Source organism: Ptychodera flava, chromosome 13 (assembly GCF_041260155.1).
Source record: "Ptychodera flava strain L36383 chromosome 13, AS_Pfla_20210202, whole genome shotgun sequence".
Taxonomy (NCBI): domain Eukaryota; kingdom Metazoa; phylum Hemichordata; class Enteropneusta; family Ptychoderidae; genus Ptychodera; species Ptychodera flava.
In genome coordinates, this window is record NC_091940.1 from 3,809,081 (window position 1) to 3,830,822 (window position 21,742).

At 36.0% G+C, this 21,742-nt stretch overlaps 1 protein-coding gene across 2 annotated transcripts in view; it reads right to left on the minus strand.

The window, feature by feature from the left end:
* Positions 1-4,568: 4,568 nt before the first annotated feature.
* The window catches only part of LOC139147131 (protein naked cuticle homolog 1-like), a 34,758-nt gene continuing 17,584 nt past the window's right edge, over positions 4,569-21,742 (minus strand). For both annotated transcript variants that reach the window (XM_070718036.1, XM_070718037.1), the window contains 5 exons: positions 19,319-19,385; positions 15,334-15,452; positions 10,772-10,867; positions 8,795-9,159; positions 4,569-8,438 (listed from right to left, as the gene is read on the minus strand). In XM_070718036.1, coding sequence (XP_070574137.1) covers positions 7,742-8,438; positions 8,795-9,159; positions 10,772-10,867; positions 15,334-15,452; positions 19,319-19,385 — 1,344 coding nt within the window. In that variant the 3' untranslated portion in view covers positions 4,569-7,741. The remainder of the gene's footprint in view (positions 8,439-8,794; positions 9,160-10,771; positions 10,868-15,333; positions 15,453-19,318; positions 19,386-21,742) is intronic.

Genomic DNA, 21,742 nt, shown 5'->3' on the forward strand with positions numbered 1-21,742 from the left:
ACAAGCTGAGAAGCTGTTTGCGAAATATAGTGAAATTACACATTTGTGTTTTTAGGACAATTTTTGCCCTTTTTTGATCAAATCATCTATTTCTCTGTAGCAGCGTGTCCAAATTGATTGGATGTGTATAGATGTGGTGAAATTTCAATATTTGTCTTTTTAGGGCAATTTATGCCATTCATGGTCAAAAAATCTGTATTCACTGAAAGGGCTTGTCCAATTTCTTTGAAATTTGCCACATAAGTTCCTTAAGATTTTTTTCAAATCAAGGTCTTTTTTTGTGATGGAAAATTTTTACAGATAATTGTCATTCATCATTTGCTACACAAACGATTATTCGTGCAGATTTATTCAATATTTGCTATTAGAGAAACCTTCAAAGTTCAATCCTTTTTTGTGTTTTTGTGTTGGAATCTGTTGGATAGATGGCATTCTACGTAGTACGTTGTTGAATGTTAAAAAATGTGTTGCTGTTTTTTGAGGGAAAAAATTGAAAATGCCTTTTTAAAAGCAAAATAATACATAATGACTTGATATGTTGTTTTATCATTATTGACGTGCGTGTTTCTACTTGTTCACCCTCCCAAAAAATGAACCTGATGTGGCCTGCATCTGTTCATCTTGATCTTAAAAGGCGAATATAACTTTCTGTCTTGACAACAATACCATAGTTAACGTTTCAATGTTTTACCTAGTGTACCTGCTTGGTTTGTACGTAGGAAACAAGTAGAAAACAGGCTCTATAATTTTATAATTTTCAAGTGATCACATTACAAAAGTCCTGAAAAGATAAGATAATCACAACTTCCAGTATAAGGGATAGAGTAACTCTAAATGTATAAATTGAAATTAAAAATATGCCTAGAGGATGTACTAAAAATACAGAAAGTTGCTTCCTGTCGGTAAAATTAAAAAAAAAAATCAAGATTTTTTAAGACCTTTGCAGATTTTTTTACGAATTTGTATTCTTATTATTTTTTTTTTATTTTGCAAACTAGTTTGAAGATTTTTTTCCCTAATTTTCTGCTCTGAAATTTTTTTGGTTTGTTTTTGACCATCCCCCTCCCAAGATCTAATGGTGCGTCCCTAAAACGGAAAGACTTCCCCCTCCCCGCAATTTCCAATTTCAGATAACATCTGATTGACACCTGATGACCATTGCTTTACCAATCACCTATATTGACCTTAATTCTTTTTGGGCCAATCTGTACTGTGCATTGACATGATTGGAACTTATCTGGAAGAATAGGATATTGTAGTAATGTTGGTTTAATCAGCAAATTTAAGCTCATCTACTTTTCTTATTTTGCAATTCACTTTCTTGCGGGCAGTTAGTAATACTGCAACTTTTAACATATGTCACATATCAATTTTGACATATTTTAGGAATTTAAAGACCATATTCTTCCAAAGTTGTCTAAATCGTGTTACGAGAGTTAACCCATAGACAGATGCAAAGCTTCGAAATTCTATAGTTGCTACGAACAGGTTCATTGTCATTTTGGTGATGTGAGAAGGCGGCAAGCGAGTTTGGCAGGACTCACCTCTATATTTATCTTCAATCTTTTACTTTTAAATGTTAACATAATTGTAAACAAAGATTTATTACAGTTGCAGACGGCATATTCGTGTACAGTCGAGTCGAATAGAAACTTTTGCTTTATTGGATGCACAACGGGTATCAGATCCCATTATATGCCTTCTACACTGCTGTTCTCGGATTTATATATATATATATATATATATATATATATATATATATATATATATATATATATATATATATATATATATATATATATATATATATAGTCAAAAGTAGTTAAACAGTTTAAATTCACTCGGATGGAAATAAATACAGCAATGATGTAAAGTTACGTCATACAAGTGCAAGCAATAGATCATTATGGGTTCTCTATGATTGTGTCATATGAATGATGAAGATATGACATCAGCAGGATTAGTTTATAACAATTAATATACAGCAAAGAAATAACATCATCAAAATCCTAGGTGTTCATCAGTTATTTACCGAGGCGACTTTATATATATATATATATATATATATATATATATATATATATATATATATATATACACACACACACACACACACACACACACACACACACACACACACAAACACAAAGAAGGCTCAGCTTCAATATTCAGAATTAGAAGCATTTCCTGGACGCATATCTTGTGAATCGCACTGTAGAGTGATGTAATATATCACGTGACAGATACATTCATAATTTTCCAGTTACAGTCCTTACAGATTACAAGAACACTTTAAAAAGACAGTGCAATCTTCTGCAAAAGTGTGTCTGCGGGCTTCGGTCAGTTTGGGTCAAGATATCAGACTGACTTGTTTCCTAGCAACGAAGAGACTTTGTATGAAAGACGCTGGGGGCGCTATACACTCACGCTTTCTTCTGAGCAATCACTTGACACAAACAAAAACCTGACCACACCAGCACAATGAGTATTTTTGCAAAAAGCAAGTCTTGCCTGTAGCCGTAAACTTTACGTCTTACGGCGTAAAAGCAAAACAAAGTTGGTGAGCTTTTCATATGTGATTTTTGCTGAGGCTTAAAAAGTTACATCACTGACAACAGTAAATTCTCTTGAAAAAGATTTCTTCCATGAATGCCTGTTCTGAAGTGATATCTCTGCTAAATTAATGATTTTTATAAATGGAAGTTATTTCAATGCATCTTTGACGTGTTCAAAAGTATCTGCAACAACTCCCCTTTTGTCAAAGATCACAATACCACAAGAAGATGTCAGTATTTTGCAATAAATCTGAGTCTGAAATAGGCATTTTTGGATTCTGCCCTTGGATTTCAAGAAAACATCGTTTATGGTTACACTGTTGTTTTAACAGAGCAGGGGAAAAGGCTCACGTAACAATCAACACTCCAGGGATAAACATCAAATAAATTGTGGTCTAGTATGCCATTGGTTCATGTTGAGAATTGAGTTTTCACTGCAGGGTTTATTCACTCTTACAGAACTATTGCACCCACTGCTTTAAATCCATGAACGCATCACCCAACCATTCTACATGCACAACTCTTACTTCATTTTATTGTTGTTGACTGGGGAAGACAGAAATCCAAGTTATAAGTCCAAGTCATAATCAGTAGTGTGAAACAAGTGGATATAGATGAAAGTGATGTCACACATACCGGGCTGGCACTTTAATTAGGCAGATAGAGCACCAGTAGTACATGTAGATGTGATATGTGATATGCCACACAGCATGCAAAGTTCAAATGATATAACTCTTGTTTGGGTTAATGGTTTGGAAATGATCGCACAATGTTCGTGAGAAGACAGGCAAATAATTGGGTCAGACGAGAATACAGAGTACTATGGTTGTGTGTTCTGAATGAATAGATGAAAATTTGACAGGAATTGGGCAATAAATGTCTTGAATGCTGAAACCTAATGCCTTGAATAATCTGTTAATGTGCTGGCGTTGTCAGAAAGCCATAAAGAACTGGATGTTTGCAGTCACGCTTGGCTTAAGATCATAAAGTACATGACCATGAATAGTGTATCCAGGAAGAGCTGCATGGTATTTGTGGAAAGGACTTCTCAATATTTTCTGACAACTTTTGGATGATCTTTTTGCATTCACTGACATGTTTGAACATTTCTGTCAATCAGTGTTGCAGCCAGGAATTTTAAACCAGGGGACACTGTGTCCCAACACCATTTATTTTGGGGGACACTTTGCACATTTTGGGGACAACATATGTCAGTTGTCAATCAAAGTTTGTATTATATTATTATAGTTTCACAAAACAAAACTCAAGTTACTGGGACTGTGTCGCTATGCTTTAATTTCAGGCAATCATAACAGTATACCATATCTGCCTGCAATCAGAACTTCGTCCGACTATAACCAATTGCAGCATTTTAGTTACTTTTAATCACAACTTCGAATAGGTAAATATAAGCCTCAAAGTAATCATGCAAAATAAGGGTCATCATTAGTAACACATATTACTGGCAGACTACATCCTTTGGACACAGTCGACTCATATGAGTGCGCCCAAGGTGACACCCAGTGTGTGAGAATGCGGGACAACAGATTCCATTTTGGGGATATTGTTGCAAGGGCGCGGCCTGGCTTCAACACTGTTTCAATATTAAGAAATTGAAGCGAAAGTGAAATTGGACATTACAAATTCACTGCATACTCAATACCTTGGTTGGCTTTGTGAATTTGGAAGACTTTTACCTCTGTCTTGTACTCAATCTAGAATGATGCAAAAGGGAGAGAACCTACTTCATTGCATTGGAGTGTTTTAAATGTTGTTAATAGTGAGTAGCAAGCAATACAACATTACAACACAAATCAATATTCAATATCTGTCACATGAAGCATTCAATGAAGTCATCAAGTGTGGCAGGTTACCTTGTTACTTTGCCTTCAAACGATTTGTAATTATATAATGTGGAAGCATTACTCCAGAGTATTGTCTTATTGGATAACTTATGTGTCATTGAGGTAAGTGATACCAAGTTGTGAATAAACAGAATAAGCAGACAACTGATACTTGTCAAAGTTCTTTAATTATGCAGTTGTATGAACAACAGAAAAATTGATGATGGAAAATAACATTAGAATCAACAACCAAATAATTATAATAACAAATAATGGGTAAATGAAAGTGTAGATATGTACACATATATAATATATTAAACCTTCGGTCTCTTAGAAATGGAACGATGAAATTGATTATGGGTGAAATATGTTGATTTCATCTTTGTAGATTTCAAGATTATAATTTCCTTCAAATTCAAAACATAAATTCATCAAACTGCATGGAATGCACAATCAGGGTACTTTGGTTCAACGTACAATCTGATGCACTAACTTCTCCTCTAAAATATGGCTTTGATTGTTCAGAATAATTGCTTGTACCATGTACACAGGTAAGGTAGTGGATATACTATATAGCTTCTTGCAAAACCCAGGGTAGTGAGGTGACAATTTGATAATTGAAAACACTTATTCAAATTAATGCAGTAACTCTATAACCCAAACTACTTTTTCTATTTATAAAACAGAATTGATCTGTCAATACAAGTCCTAGTATACTAAAATATCACATTTTTCTCTTGTGATTTTCAACAAATAAATATTTATGGTGCTATTAAAATTATATTTCTGAGTAAATTTCAGTATCTGAGGGCACCACAACATGAAGTGGCTGTTATCACAGGTATAAAATATCATCCAAAAGATTTGACAAAAGTTTGAATAAAAAATAATCTACCATAGATGGTAATTTGACACTTTAAGTGAACTGGGACAAAACTCATCGTATAGCCATTGATTACTCATCTGTCTCAATCAGTCAAATTTTTGACCAGTTTTTCAAAAAGAAGATTCTATCCCTGAATATTGGAGAATTTACTTTTTCCTTTGAACTAGCTACTTATCAAATGGCAGTTACAATTTGTAATTGAGAACTTGAACTGTCAACTTTCACCCTTTATACAAGCGAGAGTCCTGACGACCTTACCATTTACATGAGGTTGACAGATATGATATTCAAACACATACATGTTGTAGAACACTGACCAAACAACTTCCTACAACTAATCTCCAGTATTTAAACTTTTGAGAAAACATAAAAAATTCATTAATATATTAATATTTAGTGCCACATATCAATAATACTTTTTCAGATGCATATATATATTTTTTTAAATAATTGAAATTCTGTTTTGAGATTGTAGGCTCTGTCCCGATATATTTGAGACATAAATTGAATGTTTTGATTGAATGGTGAAATAACTTCCTACATCATAAGGAAATATTTCAGTTCAAACGATAATAACCCTGCTACCCTGGAATTGCTACCCTATCACTGTGAAAACAATAAAAATTTACAGAAATAATCTGTTGAAATGATCACACATACAAACTGTATAAATGAGCTTAAAACAGCATGCTATCTGTGTCTAGCTGGTAGAGGGCGCTCATCAAGAACATTGTCATTGCAGCAAATATACAAGTTTAACTTACTATGAAAGACAAAAATCAGCATAAAAAGTGAGCTCAACTAAGACGCCATGCAGCAGTGTTTTTGTTCAGGTTGAATAAATGGTTGGGAAACCCTGGCAACATTTCTGCAACCCTTTTCCTTCTGATTCAAATAGCAGAACCGGGATGACCAGGGTATCCCACGCACATTTACAGACTTGTTGACCTTAACAAAACACTACAAAGAAACAAAGAATTCTAATTTGTAAAAGTATCAAGCAGTAAGAATTCTACCAGGAGTTTGACATTGAACATCAATGAATGAAAACTACAGCGAAAAGAAATTTGTCGTTAAGGGTGGTTAAGGGTTAAGTGGTTAAGGTGTCTAATAGAGCATAAAAATATCCCCTTTCAAGATAGACTGTAACCAGACAATTGATCGGGTTAGAAAAAATACAAAGCAATCTTTGCTAAATATAAGTAATTTTCTAGATTACAGGTTACATTTTTGAACTATTTACCGACATCTCTTCCCAATTTTGACAATGTTGTTTGCAAAGTATAAAATCTCTTTAACAAACCTTGATGACATATTTGTTCGGAAAATAAATGAACATCTCCCATTTGTCTTCAGAATACACAAAGTAGCGGCCAAAGTTGTAGTGAGATCAGATAAACTTGCACTTAAAAAGTTCAAACGGTAGCGTTCAGGGCAGTGTTACTCTGCGACTAACACTGAATAAGTGGCTTTGCGCCATGCATGGGATATTCTACACACATACTGCAGTCCTGTTACAAATCAAAAAATTAAGAGGACAGAAAATACTGATTAACTTCAAGTGTGGTTGGTGTTGCAATGGAGCTCAATACAGATCACCTTTTGATGTTCAAGAAAGTGGATCTTTGAAAAGGTGAACCCAAATATGAACACACTTACAATTCCCTTCACAGTAACCATTCATATGATGTAATCTACATCTCAATATCAAGCTTTGTAGTCAACACACTGACAAAGACATTACCTATATCACAAACAAGTACAGAAAGTTTGACTACATAAGAATAATACAAGTGACAATAAAACTCTAATATTTGTATTTCAAGGAAACCATAAAACAATTTTGTTTCAGTACGAATATCATACACTGAGAAAATGCAGGCAATGATTTCTTTGGATTAACAGAATTGAAAGATTTGAAACTCTGGAGGACACAAACTAAATCAACCCCAGTTTTGTCCAATACAATGAAAATGTTCTCAAGTAATATAAAGTACCTGAACGAACAAATTCCTTAAGAAGGTAGAAAAATACTGCAACAATATTTTTTTACATCTCTGTGAATAAAAGTATCACATGAGGAGAATCAGTCATTTGTTTGTCTGTAGCAAGTGAATATCATGACTTTGTTTGAAATTCCATGATAATGTCACATGCATATAATCTACAGCATACTGCATATGATGTTGACATGAATGCATTCCATGTACATGTATCAATGCCCAAAGCAGTCTTCCGTATTTGATGTCTGTACTGTGCGGCCACAAAACAAGATATTTGTTAAACTGTATGGATAGACACACACATACTGGTTCCTCACGTCTCTTCAGCATACCTCTTGGAGGTCAATCCATGATGTCACTTGATTTATCACCATGTTACACTACTTTAGTGTTTTGTGTTCCTTTTTTGACAAGAGTTTGTGTGAATCCTTGGCAGACTCGGTGTAACTATTGCTATGTCTCATGGTAGTGATGGTAGTGGTAGTGATGATGATGCTCATGGTGGTGGTGATGTTCATGTCTCTGAATGACTGTTGAGACAGCGGTAGCTGTGCCGTCTGCTATCTTTTCCTCCGTGTACTCTTGCTCCACCTTGGAGATGTGTTGTCTTGTTTGATCCCTGTGTCTCAATCTTTTGTGTCCTGTAGGACTGACGTGAGGATTATGGGGATAGCTTGTTGGTCGTCCTGCTGACATAACAACCTCCTGTGTGTTTTTTGCTGATTTGGATGAATGCCCAGTAGGTTTCTTTGATCTCTGTGTTTCTAATAGTCTTTTATACAGTTCACTCGACTTGAAATCATGTGCTTTGATCCGAACACATTTGTCGTTGGCTTGGAAACTTGATGGATCGCAGGACTTGGATCTATTGTGACCGCGTTGATGATGGTGGTGTCCACCATTACTGTAGGGATTACTTGACTTTGACCTGAGATGAGAATTTGAACAGTGCCTTGTATTGGGCACATGTACAGGCACTGCAGCAGTGTCCTGAAGCTGGCTGGTGTAATTTTCAACACCAGCTAAGTCCAAATAGTGATTCCTTCGGTCGCGACTTTCTCTGTCCAATAAATTGTCTCGATTATTAGCATGTCTCTGTCGTCTCTCACTCTCAAAAGCTAAAGCTCCTCTTTGATCACTGTGATGTCTCCTGCAAAAATACCAAATTGTTTTTTATGATTACGACACACTAAAAAAGTGTTACCTTTTAGACATATGAATACATAATTCATGTATACAGTATACGCATCCACACACACAAAGGTACCCTTTCATATGTATTTATACCATCAACTGTGATCTTTGATGGTGATTTTCAAAAAGAGACCTCTTTTTTCAAATTATTTAATAAGTAACTTTGGTCAGGTTTGTATGACTTAAGCTATATGAGAAATCAATATCCTATGTATTATCACTTGTAACTCATTTTTGTTTGGTCAAGCAACTGGATTTATCATGAAAACTTTTTGCCAGGCTTCAAAGTTTCCAATTTATAATGAAGCTCACCGTAAATGACTTGTCCTGTGGGGTTGTTTTTCTGAACTCCTTTGAAGCATTTCTGATAATTTTTGTCTCTGTCCAGTATCTGAACGTGACCGTCGCCTCTGAATAGGAGATTCATCTTCACCATCCCTTCTCTCTCTCTGCCTCCTGCCTCTATGGCAACTGCTTGTGTTTCTCATGACAACCTTGTCATTTTGTTTCAAATCTTTGTTCTCCTTGTCTTCCGTGATCTTCTCCATCTTTTTCTCGTCCCCTTTATTCTCCGGCACCACAGACAATCTCAACTTGAGAGTCTTGCTTCCAGCTGGGGGCAGTTCTACAGTGGAACCTACCATTTCATACACTGAATGCATCAGGCTTGCAAGGTCCTGGTAAACAGAGAGAAAAAGAAACTAATAATCTCTACTTTGGACTAAAAATTTCCTCCTGAGAAACCAGTCACAATTAAGATTACTTTGAAATGAATTTTTCGATTTCTACAGATACTGTAGTAAACATGTATGTTTGTAAACCATAATGAAATGGATGAAAATTAAAATTTTGAAAACAACATTGTAAGTTTGAAAATTGTCAATACCTGGTTAATTTGTCCAAAGCCAAAAGTGAACAAGGCGTCCATCTATAGAGTCTATGGGCCAATAATCATTGTGTAATAATTTTTCCAATTGAATATTCATAACAGTTCAATTTCAAGTGCTTTCTTTGCCAGGAAACTTTACCAGTCAGACAAGGCTATTCATGATTGTTAGTTTGGATTGAAACAAAATTAGCAACACTCTTCAGGACATTTGTATCATTTTTGATGGGAAACCATACTTTTCAGAAATCATTGGCTTATGGCTTTCAAATTTTGCACGCTGATTCCCTTGGGTGTTTTCTTGTTTTGTTTGTCCTTAATTCCGACATAACTACAACAGTTATATAATGCCCATAAAAATATTTTTTAAGCTAATCTCTCTGTAAAATTGTTGCTTTATTAAAACACTGACACTATGAGACTGAATGTGCTTGATTTAGATACAGCTCATATCTATATCAACAAATTGTAGTCAAAATGGGAGCACAGTGCAATTGACACTATTTTACTAAAAGCGATTGGTATGATTGGGTCAATTTAGATTTCACTTTACTATGCATCTGCTTGGAGTAAATTCCTCATCAATTTTTATAATCACCGTCATCAAAGTTCAGGTGCTGTATACGTTTCATCCATGTTTTTGTTGTCAACAAGGTAAATAATTGGCCATCATACGGTGATCATTTAAAGAATAAAAAGATGGTGACTTCTGTGGATATTTTGTAATTTGGAAAGACACAGCTGTCCTTTGACTGATTTTGTGATTAATCTGTGACTGATGTCTAGATGCACATGGGTTTCAACTAGTTTATCTTAACAGCAAACAGGCTGTGCTAAAATATCTTCCACATCAAATTTTCAATATACAATATTATTGTTTTGTTAGTATCTATGTCAAGACCCTTTGATGTTATTGATTTGTTGTAGGAAAACGTCCACAACGGTAAATGTTTTGCTGCAATAAATAATGTCATAAGAATATATCACAGTGTAAGGGCAAAACTTGCTAGTTTTGCATGTCTGGTAATGAAAGTCTGTAAAGCTTTACAAGTACAGTGCAGCATGCCATGTCAGTAGTATAGAAATAATGCATGCTTTAACCTAACCTGTTCACCCCTAATTCCCTGTAAACAGACCCACTCTCACCATTTACAACAATAGGTTTGGGCCAATCCATTATGGTGATGAAAGATGGAATCAGGGATGGAAAGCAATGAGTAGGCTGTGGCAACTCTTTACAATATACCATGAAGAAACAACCCCGCTAGATGTCATGATGGTGTTTTCTCACATCAACTTTTCCATTCAAATTAACCACGTGTCTGTTTAGTGATTGTCATTTCAGAGATGTTTTTTACATCATCAATTTTGACATGAGAAAGTTCATATAACTTTATACTCACTTCTCTGGTGACCTTTCCATGGCCGTCAAAATCATAGAGAGTGAAGCACCACTCTTGCTTGTCAGCATCATCTACAGAGACGTCACATTCTAACTCCTGAAAGAGAATGACACAACTACACATTAGCATCTATGATGACTGTAAACATCCTGTTAGCAATCAAGCTGATACTCTGCATGGGACTGTGGGGAAGGTACTCAGCATGGGATTGTGGGAAAAAAACCATGAATGGTATCCCAATAATCTTTGTACCAGTCATCAAACTTGACCTTTATAGTTTGACGTCATCAAACACTCTCACTTATAATGATACAATGTAGATGTTTATAATTGTTTTGAGGCTACTATCAGCTTTTCTGATGGTAATTGATTTGCATCTCACATTTGTTTACAAATTCATGCTTGTTGGACTGTTAGTAAATATCAATGAATGATGATGCTGCACACGTCCATGCCATTGGCCTTAATCACTAACAAATCACTCTCTGTGTGGTAGATGATTAATGTGAAATAGCATATTAACCTGGCACTTTTGACCCTCATGATTTGGTATACTAGTAGACTCCATGTATGTATACATGTATATCTCTGTATCTCTACACTTCTGTTTAACATTATTATCAATGAGCAGGTACAGAATTCACAATTGGAAAACTTAATAAAATACAATTCTAGCTTTCGACTCAACTGAAATACAACAGAGTGACGACATTTTACCAATACACATTCATTCTGACATGAAAAGAAAAACAGGCAAAGTTCAAAACAATTGCAATCTTTAACCAACACTTGAAATGGAAAAAAGACCAACAGTAGAATGGGTAACTGTCAGGTAACAAGTCCATACTTGTAAAATGAGGGTACACTCAAAGCAACTAAAGTGGTGACACTGAGAGTTCAACACAATAGTGAAATGATGGCTGAACCTAGAAGGACCCACTCCTGCAATCAGAGGAGTAAAGTGAGATTGGAAGAACCCACACAGTAGGTGATGACACCAGGGTAAATCACACTCCTATATGTATACTGTCAGCTTAGAATTTGGTTGCAACATCTCGACAGCCTTTAAACCTCAACATCTTGGCACCACGCAATTTACAAGCTTTACAAATTACAACCCATGTGTATACGCTATAAGAATATAAGTGTATTTTGAGATGTATGTATGTAGCTGAGTTATATATTTCACGCATATGCAGTCTTTCAACTCTTTGCACCTGGACAAACTATTCATGACAGCAATGTTACTGTGCATTTGGACTTAGAAAACACAAAACCACCGTGTCTTGTTTAACAGTGGACAAACTATACACTTCTATTTTTGTTTCACTTTGAAACACAGCACTTTGCTGTGTTGATATTATTTCAATCCTCGTGCTGCATTTGTTTACAGAAAACAACTATATATACATCGTAGTAATGTTGTTTCCTTTGCTTCCTTCTGACAACAGCTACACAAATCAATTTACAAACCCACTGCTCTGTTTATAAACTGGTGAAATGGTAACACTTCTTGTGCTGTGGTAACTAATTTTAGCAGCACTTCTGAGAAGATTTTTCACTGTGACCTGAATTGCTTCAATAATGAAATTTCACAATGCCACTGGAATTATGCACAGCGAATGCATTTGTTATGTCTAACCTACCTTTGGAAGCAAATTGGTCATAGTGTCATCTTAAACTGAAAAAATATGTCAAATACTACAGTTAAAATAGCATGTCTTATTGAATAAATATACCATGCGGAAACTGACACGTCTTGCCTTGGGCGCCATTCAATCCAGTAGCTCTGATAGAATGGTGGCAAATGTTTAAAGTACCAAAGCTACACATACATCTCTATGATGGCAAATTTCAAAAGTGATTTTGAGAGGTTAAGACAAGAAAACTGGTTAAAAAGTTTTTAAAAAAGGGAAATCACTTTTCCAGTGTTCAACCATTGCATGGAACCAGTATTTTTATGTACTTCATTGCCTTACATGTATATGGTGTGGGTTGGGCTACAATGTTGTCCACATTCCATGCATCATTTATAAGTTTTTTTTAGTTGTCTGCCTCCTTCTGGTCGACTTGAAACAGATTAGGGTGTCTATGTGCAAGTTACTTTTCAAAGACCTTCCATCTCAAGTAGTTCAGACATTTACAAACTTTCAATGCTTGACAAATTAGGCTTGAACATCGTAGAAGTAGAGATGGTAGACCAGAAAAGTGGTTTGGACATTAAAGTGTATGCACATGTTCTCCAGGCTTAAGTCCTTTCAGTAGTGGGGGAGGCAAGTCTTTTCTGTGGTGGGCAAAGCAGGATTTAATGTAAATACCATCCATGAACACTGAAGCTTTTAATCCTGAAGAGAAACAGTATCATCCCTTGTGCCTGATTTTTTTCTTTCAGTTTAGAAATCTTTGTTCCCTTGCAAATACTTCAAACATTTCCCCACTGCATTAGACTAAACACCGCCAATGCCTTTTTTTTTTGGCTGTTGAGTACTAGAGTGCTACTTGTAGTTCTGGAGTGGTAATCCCCAATTACGGTGTGTACACGGCTATTTGTGAAGGCGATCATCTTCCTCTCTGCTTTTCATTCTAGCATTCCCACCCTCCACTGGTTTTACCAGCTAGTTTAATCTTTTATCATGGAGTGCTTTGTTTATGACATAATTGGTGGTCTCCTGGACACCAATCAATTGCTGTATCTCAAAACTAAATATTTCTTCTCATGCTGACTTCATATCAGAATTTACATGGAAGGAGACACTATCTTCACTGTTTATTGTGTTTATAACAAATTACAAACACATTTCTAATGAAGTACTCCCACATCAATGGAAGATTGCCTTTTTTGGAATTTCTGTATGTCAGGAAAGACTTATGAAGGTTATTCAGACCAAAATATGTCAATGTCAAGGAATTTGGTTTATCGGACCAGCTAATACTGACAATACTTCTGGTACACAAGGACTTAGGGTTATTTTGTCCACAATCTAGCAATTCTCAAATACAACTGTAACCATAGACAGTACCTTGTCCTTTTATAAATCTAAAGATGAACTTTCTGCTCTCTTAGCGAATTTTAGGGTAATATTTTATGCAATGTTGCGATAACGCTTTACCATTAAGAATATTTGCTAAGTGAACTACCATCTGCCAATGACACCGAACACAGTTAAATACCCATACAGGCACACTGAAACATATGTTCTGATAAAGTACAATCTATGACTAGATATTTAGCACGTATTGTTGACAGTAAAAAGGCTAATCCTGCAGTCATGTATCCATGCAGGTTTAAGACATAAATGCTGATTGGTTCTTTAAATAATGGCTTAACTCTGATTGGCTCTAGAACTGAAGGAAAGCGTTTGTCATTATTTTGATAATTCAAGTTGACTTGAATAAAATCAAGCAATAAAGCATTGAAATCAGACTCTGCAAAATATCATGACATGAGTTGAATATCTCGGTGACTTCACTTGTTAGGCTTCATTTTCAAATAATGAACATACTATACATGTACATTAATTCAGTTTTGTTCATGTGCTATTCATCTTAGAAAAAGACCCAAGAACAGCTCTAAAAATAAGTTGAACATCGAAGACCCAACTGTACATATCAAGACTTTCACACCACTCCGTAGAATACATAGGGAGTTGCACTCATTAGCAAAATTGTTTCAGTTACAAACAGAGAAGAATTAATTAAGTGAGGATGTTGTAGAAGTGTTCATCAGCATGATCTCTGGCAAGAAGCGGAAATGGCTTTCATGCCAGATCTGATCTTGTCTTTCTCATCTAGTCCACTGAGTGAAGAGCTTCATTAGCCGTAACTTAATGTTATTTTAGCATTTTGTTCTCTGTCTCATAAAACACTTTCTTGTTCTACTCCAAAGATCCTATCAACACATCTGGTAATTAACTTGAAAATATAGCCATATGTTTATAATCTCAACTGTTACACCGAATAAAAGAACAAGTGTTTCCAGTGACCCTATCTACCCAAAATTTTAGTCTTGCATTGTTAAAAATCATGCATGATTTTTGAAAACTTTTGCTTTTTGGGGGGTTTCAAATTGACCCACCCTATTTCCTGAAGGCATGTTGATGGAAAAACATTTTAACGTCTCATTGTTCACTATTAAATTTCATGCATATCTGAATTCATTTGACAAACATAATACCGTAAAAAGAAACTCATATTGAATGCAATGTATTGTCCTTGTTTGGCTATCGCTTAAGTTTGGAGATAATGACAAAATGTTTTGCTCAATGAACAGAATCAACATCAAAGGTCGGAGGAAATGGATCTGTTACTGACAACAGTGATGCTGAGGATGACAAAAAAAGATAGCATTCTATATGCCATGTACAATCAGTACCAGCTGGATTTCACCATTGGTTGGTCAAAAACTGATCAATTATCAGCTATCAATGACAGTATTGACACTGACCAGACTCATCACTTGTTCAATGGACTGTGATTGGCAATGGATATATGTTACTTGACCAGACATTTGAGTAATATTGAGGAGTAGTATTGTCTTCAATGTAAACTCCATGTATACTTACACTAATCCCTGATTTGTCTGAGCTGCCGATTGGTGGTTTGCAGTCGCTATGGCTACTCTGATCAATGGTGAACACTGCAACATTGCCATGGTCTGATAATGTTTCTGGTGGCAGTGCAACTGGAAATACAGAAAAAAAAATTTACTTGTAAAACAGGAGTTCAGCAAAATTGTTGCAAAAGAAAATTTTATGGATGTTGCATTGTGACTCAAGAATTATAGTCTTCATCAGCATCAAACCCAATTCCATTTTTGAAATCTCATCGTTAATCTGATTTCCAAATGGTTTCAACAGTACAATCTTCAACTGATCCATAGGAGCTGACTTAATGTAGAGGACACGACAGGAAGAAATAGCCTCTGTTCACACCAATTGTATTTTACCTAGACTGTGTGGGTACAAGTAGCAAAGATATTTAAAGCATAGTCTATGTGTTTCAGGAGCAATTTACTAAAATAATCAAGGAGACACTGAAAACCTGCAGTACTAAAACCAGACAAGGCTTCCCTGAAGATTAAATTCTCTGAGCTGGAGAAGCCATACAAAAGTCAATTTTAATGATACTCTCTGTATAGAACCTCTCCTGAAAGAAATTTAACCCCGAGATTTCATCAATACAGTCATGTTTTGTGTGGACTTTTTGATAATGGCTTAATCTGACAAAACCATTTATCAATGACAGAAGTATCATTCACCCTGGTGTTATTCTAAAACACTACTGTATACTGAATACAGGTTTAACCCTGTAGACAGTTGCAGGGAGCTTGAAATATATTACAGAGTACAATAATGGTACACTTTATGTTGATTTCTCTTACACTATGCGAGGAGAGTATTTCAATATTACAGATTTTAATCATTGACAGTGGCAACACTTTATCTGCAGATAAATACTTTACATTGGTTCTGACCAAAATAGAACAAACACTCTTAGTTGATCCTTAAGAATCTAAGAATTTCCAAGATTATCCTTTAATGCAAAGTTACCTCATAACCTTAGCAAGCATCTACCTGTCATGTACACTGAAACACCACAACACAGTACTGTTTCTCCATTCCAATATGTCAAATGTTTTGAATGTAATTTATAGAAACACATTCACAGCCTGCATGTTACAAGGTGCCACTGAATGACAATGTAAGTTAAAGGGCTGGTGAAGAGTAAAACTGAAAATTTTATTGCTTGTTCATTTTGACGACTTAAATGGTCAAAAAACCTCAGCATTGGAATTTTTCAAAACTGCCCTCCCAATTCCGAATAAAGGCCCTAGCGACGCCCTTGGATACGAAGATACAAATCTTCGGTAATCTTCGGCAAATGTTGGGTATGACGTCATCCGAGGACATCGATAGCTGACGCTAGCTATTTACGCCAGTGCTTTAATTTGCACGCATTCTCCAAATCCATCGTGAAAAGTTGTAAGGCGGGCTAGGGACAGAGAACTGCTAAGCGTTGTGTCTCTATGCATCGTTCTCATTCAGAATCAAAATTGTTTCAATGGCCGAAGGATGAAAATCTGGCCAGAAAATGGACCAAGTTTTTGGAAGCAAAGCGGATTAATTTTACCCCTGTAGCCTCGAGCGTACTTTATTACAAACACTTGCCGATTGTTTTGCCAATCACACGGAATACGATCACGGATTTTCCAGAAGGCAAGCCCTAATTTATAAGATTATTAAGAAAACTAGTGATTGGCTAGGTTATTTTGGTGGTGTAGTTCTACCTCACGAGTTCTCGGTAACCAAAGACAACGACGACGACTGTGCTTGCTCTCCAAGCATTTCTATGTGGCCAAACCATGTGTTGTGCAACATCGTATATTTACTGCACAGCAAACGATCTCATACGCCCGGGATCATGCCATTCACACTCGATGACGAATTCAGTGTACAAGTTACAACTACAACACACCTAAGCTCAAATTATCGAAGAAATTCATCTGTGAAAAATATCAGAAATTCATATTTAAAAACGTGAGCGTAGAATGTTTGACTGTGCGTGGCAGGGCGTGACCTTGGACACAGTACAGTCGGTCAACCTACATTTATAGATTGCTGGGAATATAAATGTACAGTGAAATACTGAGACAGGATTATGGAGAACAATTTTCCAAGTTTTATACGGGCATAAATTTGAGGGTTTTGAATCTCATGTCAAAGCTATGTCAATGATTTAAAGTTTTCGGCTGTATACATGATTGGATTCGGAAAACACCACACTACAACACTAGCAACAGATCATACACATTTCCACCGGTTTCTCGATGTTTCGGCACGTAGTAGGTTTCGGCCCGAAATTTTCACAACCCCGATTTATTTGGCCCTGACAGCCTAGCCGTTTCAACCTTTATCAGCGTAGCCTATAGTCTATATCGTCTTGTCAGGACTGACATGAGAAGACAGTACGATAATACGGGCAGTGCGAGTGAGCGTTCTCTCTGAAGCCAGTGAAGGACTACCATAAACAGTACCATAGAGCGTATACGGACAGTACGACTACGAGCGAGCGTATTGTCAGTACGACTGACACAATTTGCTAGAGACTTACAGCTACCGCGTACAGTCCAAAATCTAGCTAACATTTGTTCGTCCTGAGAGGACGAATAGACACTGTTTTGGTCGTGGTAATCGACTACTCTAGTCGCCATCGTATTACACATGTTACACGCAACAACAGATCATGCAGATACGCTGTCCCCCCCTATTGACGTCACACATCCGGGTTTGATTTTTCGCGCCAAAATGTGACTTAGCTTCGGAAAATGCACTTTTTTCCACTAAAATACGCTCTTAAACCATTTTCCTGCTGGAAATTTTTTGCTTTTGCCTTTCCAAGCATTATTTAACGAGTGAAAACAACCTTTTCAGCGATTTTATTTTTACTCTTCACCAGCCCTTTAAGGTTTCACCATCTTTGGCTGAGTATGATTTCAGAATGTGTCAGTTATGTGGACAGTTAAATGAACCTTTCAGGATGGTCAATTCTGAACTGCAACTGTCATTTGCAACTGTCATACAATACTTCGTAACACTCTCAGACATGGTGACGAGTAAAGCAACAATAAATTGGCTATCTGTATATTACCGTACATTTGCATACAGTACTGTAGTGTAAAATCATCATATAACATTGTGACCTATAGTGTACTTTTCAGTATTTTTGTTCTTTGTCAAAAATAGTTTCTTGTTCTGCTGTAAAAATTATGTTGAATTGCCTGCCATGTTCCACTTGATCAACATGGCCTATATGTACCTGTATGGCCTACGTGTATGTGTGTATACTGTACAAAGTGTTATCTTGGTAAGGATAATGTTTTGTACTTTGTACATGTGCTTAAACATATTTTAGGAAGCAGTGTTTTTTACTAGACCAAAAAATGTTACACAATGTTATCAAAAGCCAGAGTTATTGTCCACATGAATTTTCATTATAATGAACATGCTGTCATGACAACTTCATGTCTTGAGTTCATTCACATCTACTAAACATATGTGTATCTCAGATACAACAATCAATTTACTCAATCCTTCAAATTCATGCAGTTGTTTACAATTAACTGAAGCAGGTAATCAGTGATTATCATTTGCTCTGGTCAATTTTTAACTTTAAGAAAAGACTTCACTCAGAAGATCAAGATTGAGTTGACATTAATTAGCCATCCATTTCACACTTTGCAAATTTTAATACTTGATTTTGAATTGAAAGATCACACTGAAGATTTGAATCTATCATTTCATGTTGAGATATGAGAACTAGTTGATTGCCAGCACTACAGCTCAGCTTACACAATAGCATGATATCAATGTACAATGGCTATACTGTAAAATACACAGCATACTTTATTGGACATTATCAACAAAACACATAGAGAAGCCCTATCTTTGAATTAAGATTGCTGATCCATCTTGCATGCAAGGTGAGTAACACCTCTTGATTTAAGTTTGGATTCAAAAAAAAGACACATTAATTAAGCATTGGGAATACCTTCCAGACGACACTGGTCTTCGGCAAAGCCTGCTCTTCTGTCTTCCTTGTCTTCTTGATCCATGCTCTGAAAGATTCAAATAGAAGAAGAGAATAAATAGTTACAAAATGGATAGAAGAAACACATAATACTAGTATTGACACGATTTTCAGACATGAAATCATGTGTACCATCCATTGTACTCTGACTAGCAAAATGTAGACACTTGTTAGTTAAAAATATAGAATGAACAACAATGCAATTTATCACCATCCTTACATCCTATTTTTCCAAACTGGCATAGTGGTTGGAAAGTTACATTTAGATCCTACTCTTTCCTGTAAGATGGCCTTACTACCTTTTCGTGTTTTTTTCTGGGGTGCCGGCAGATCGAGAAGCTACAGAATTGGAATACAAACAGATGCCAGGATTTGAAAAGGAAAGAATTATTCTTGACCAGTGACATTATTTCAGAGGCTGAAGAAGAAAAAGATTGCGAAGCCATGTACATGTATTGAATTTGGTTTTGTTTGGTTACAAAGATAAAGTGAAATTCTATCGAAAATTACTCATAATCAATACCGAGGATACATGAAAAGTGCCATGTGATACTAACAAGCCACGGATTACAGATGGGAGACATGGAACATTTCAAACAGAACACGTTGTTCATCTAATACTTAAACTACAATACACAAAGACTGCTTACAAGTCAGACACCTTCTAAATGGCACTTTTGAAAAAAAACCCAAAAAAACAAAAAAACCAAAATAGTTTTGTAAATTGCATGTGTATAGTTCACATCTCTAACTACTTGCGGGAACTTGAGATTTTACAGGCCTTGTAATAACATAGCGCCCTCTACAGGGCCAGTAAAACTACAAGTACATGTTTTGTATATATTACAATATCACCACTTACACAGATTCAACAATGTACATTTGAAAACAAATAAAATATTCAGAAACATCACAAATGTACTTTTGCTTTTTTGTTACAGTGATAATTATGCTGATGATTTTAGGCCAAATGAAATTCACACTGGTAACTTTGTAATTAATGGCTACTGTATATCTTAACACAGTTATATAACCAAGCCCAAGTGGATATGTTTCACAATGTTTTTAAACATACATGTAGGAACTCTAAGTTCTTTGAACATTGAAGAAAGACATATACAAAAGGTCAGAAAATTAATGAGTGGGTTAGTCAAGATGGTATTTCTACTGACTTTCATTTACGTCACCAATGGTCTCATCTAAGCCCCAGCGAAAACCCTGGCATTGTTCATAAGTTAGCCTTGTTCTGAACCAGATAATTGGGCGGAAATTGTTGTTGCTAATTAGGGAAATTTCTTAAGATGTCATTACAGTCTAACAAAAATGCAAACCAAAATCAATAGCAGCTGATCCTCAAGAAGCCACTACTTCATCATTTTGGATACATTATAACCGACAATGATTCCACAAGTGGAAACCAGAGGCAACTTTCTTTTGTTGTTTAGGCAAGTTGTTTTTCTTTCTGAAAAGCTGTTTATAATACATGCTAAACTCCAATTTGCCTGATGACTAAAGCCTGTGAAATGAAGCAAAAAAGATTGGGGTATTTCACTTGAGGTTTGTTTTCTGCTGATAACTACTGGATGCTGGTTGCCTGTTTTTTGTGCATACACATAGGAAAAAGAGATACATGTATCTGACTGTGTCAGCTGTCTCCATCGAAACCGTCATCCAAAATGGCTGAATTCATGCCGAAAATTCACTGCAACAGAAACATTGTGTGAGCATGGCTTAACTCATTAAAACTCCCTCCATTCACTTACAGCTTTGTTTTGAAAAATGGAATTGTTTACCAAGAAGGCAGAAAGGATAGGTGTATTTATCTAGGGGTTTTACCGGTGGGGGCCACTAAGAAAATGTCAATTCCTTTTTTTGTTACAACAAAGCACCTTTTACATTCTGAAGCTCATTTCCTGGAGGAACTTGGTTTTTTTCCTTTGCAACCACAAAGAGAACGACAAAAAATTCAGCCAAGCACAAGATCCATTTTGCTTGTCCTTCTTAGCCCCATTGGTGTTTTTGAAAACGCTACTAGCTTGGGGCAGTATTTTACTTGAGAAAATAACAGACACTCTGAATAAAACATCACTTCACTGCCTTTGCCTGTTCCAAGCAAGAGTATAGAGGTCATTTCCAAAAATTGAACATCAGTTTGGTGGTCACTAAATCTAAAAGCCTGTTCTCTTTTGTTGTGAGCCTGTCTCAACATGGGCATGGCTAATGAAGATGTTTAGATGTTGATGGGACCCACTTGGCAAATTCAAGGCCAGAGCTATGGCCACAGGAGAAAACTTGCCTTATACCAAAGAGAAGACATTGTCAAGCAGTGGAGAAACGCTCCTCTGTTGTGCTGCATAAGTCAAACACAGCATGCAGTGTTGAAAC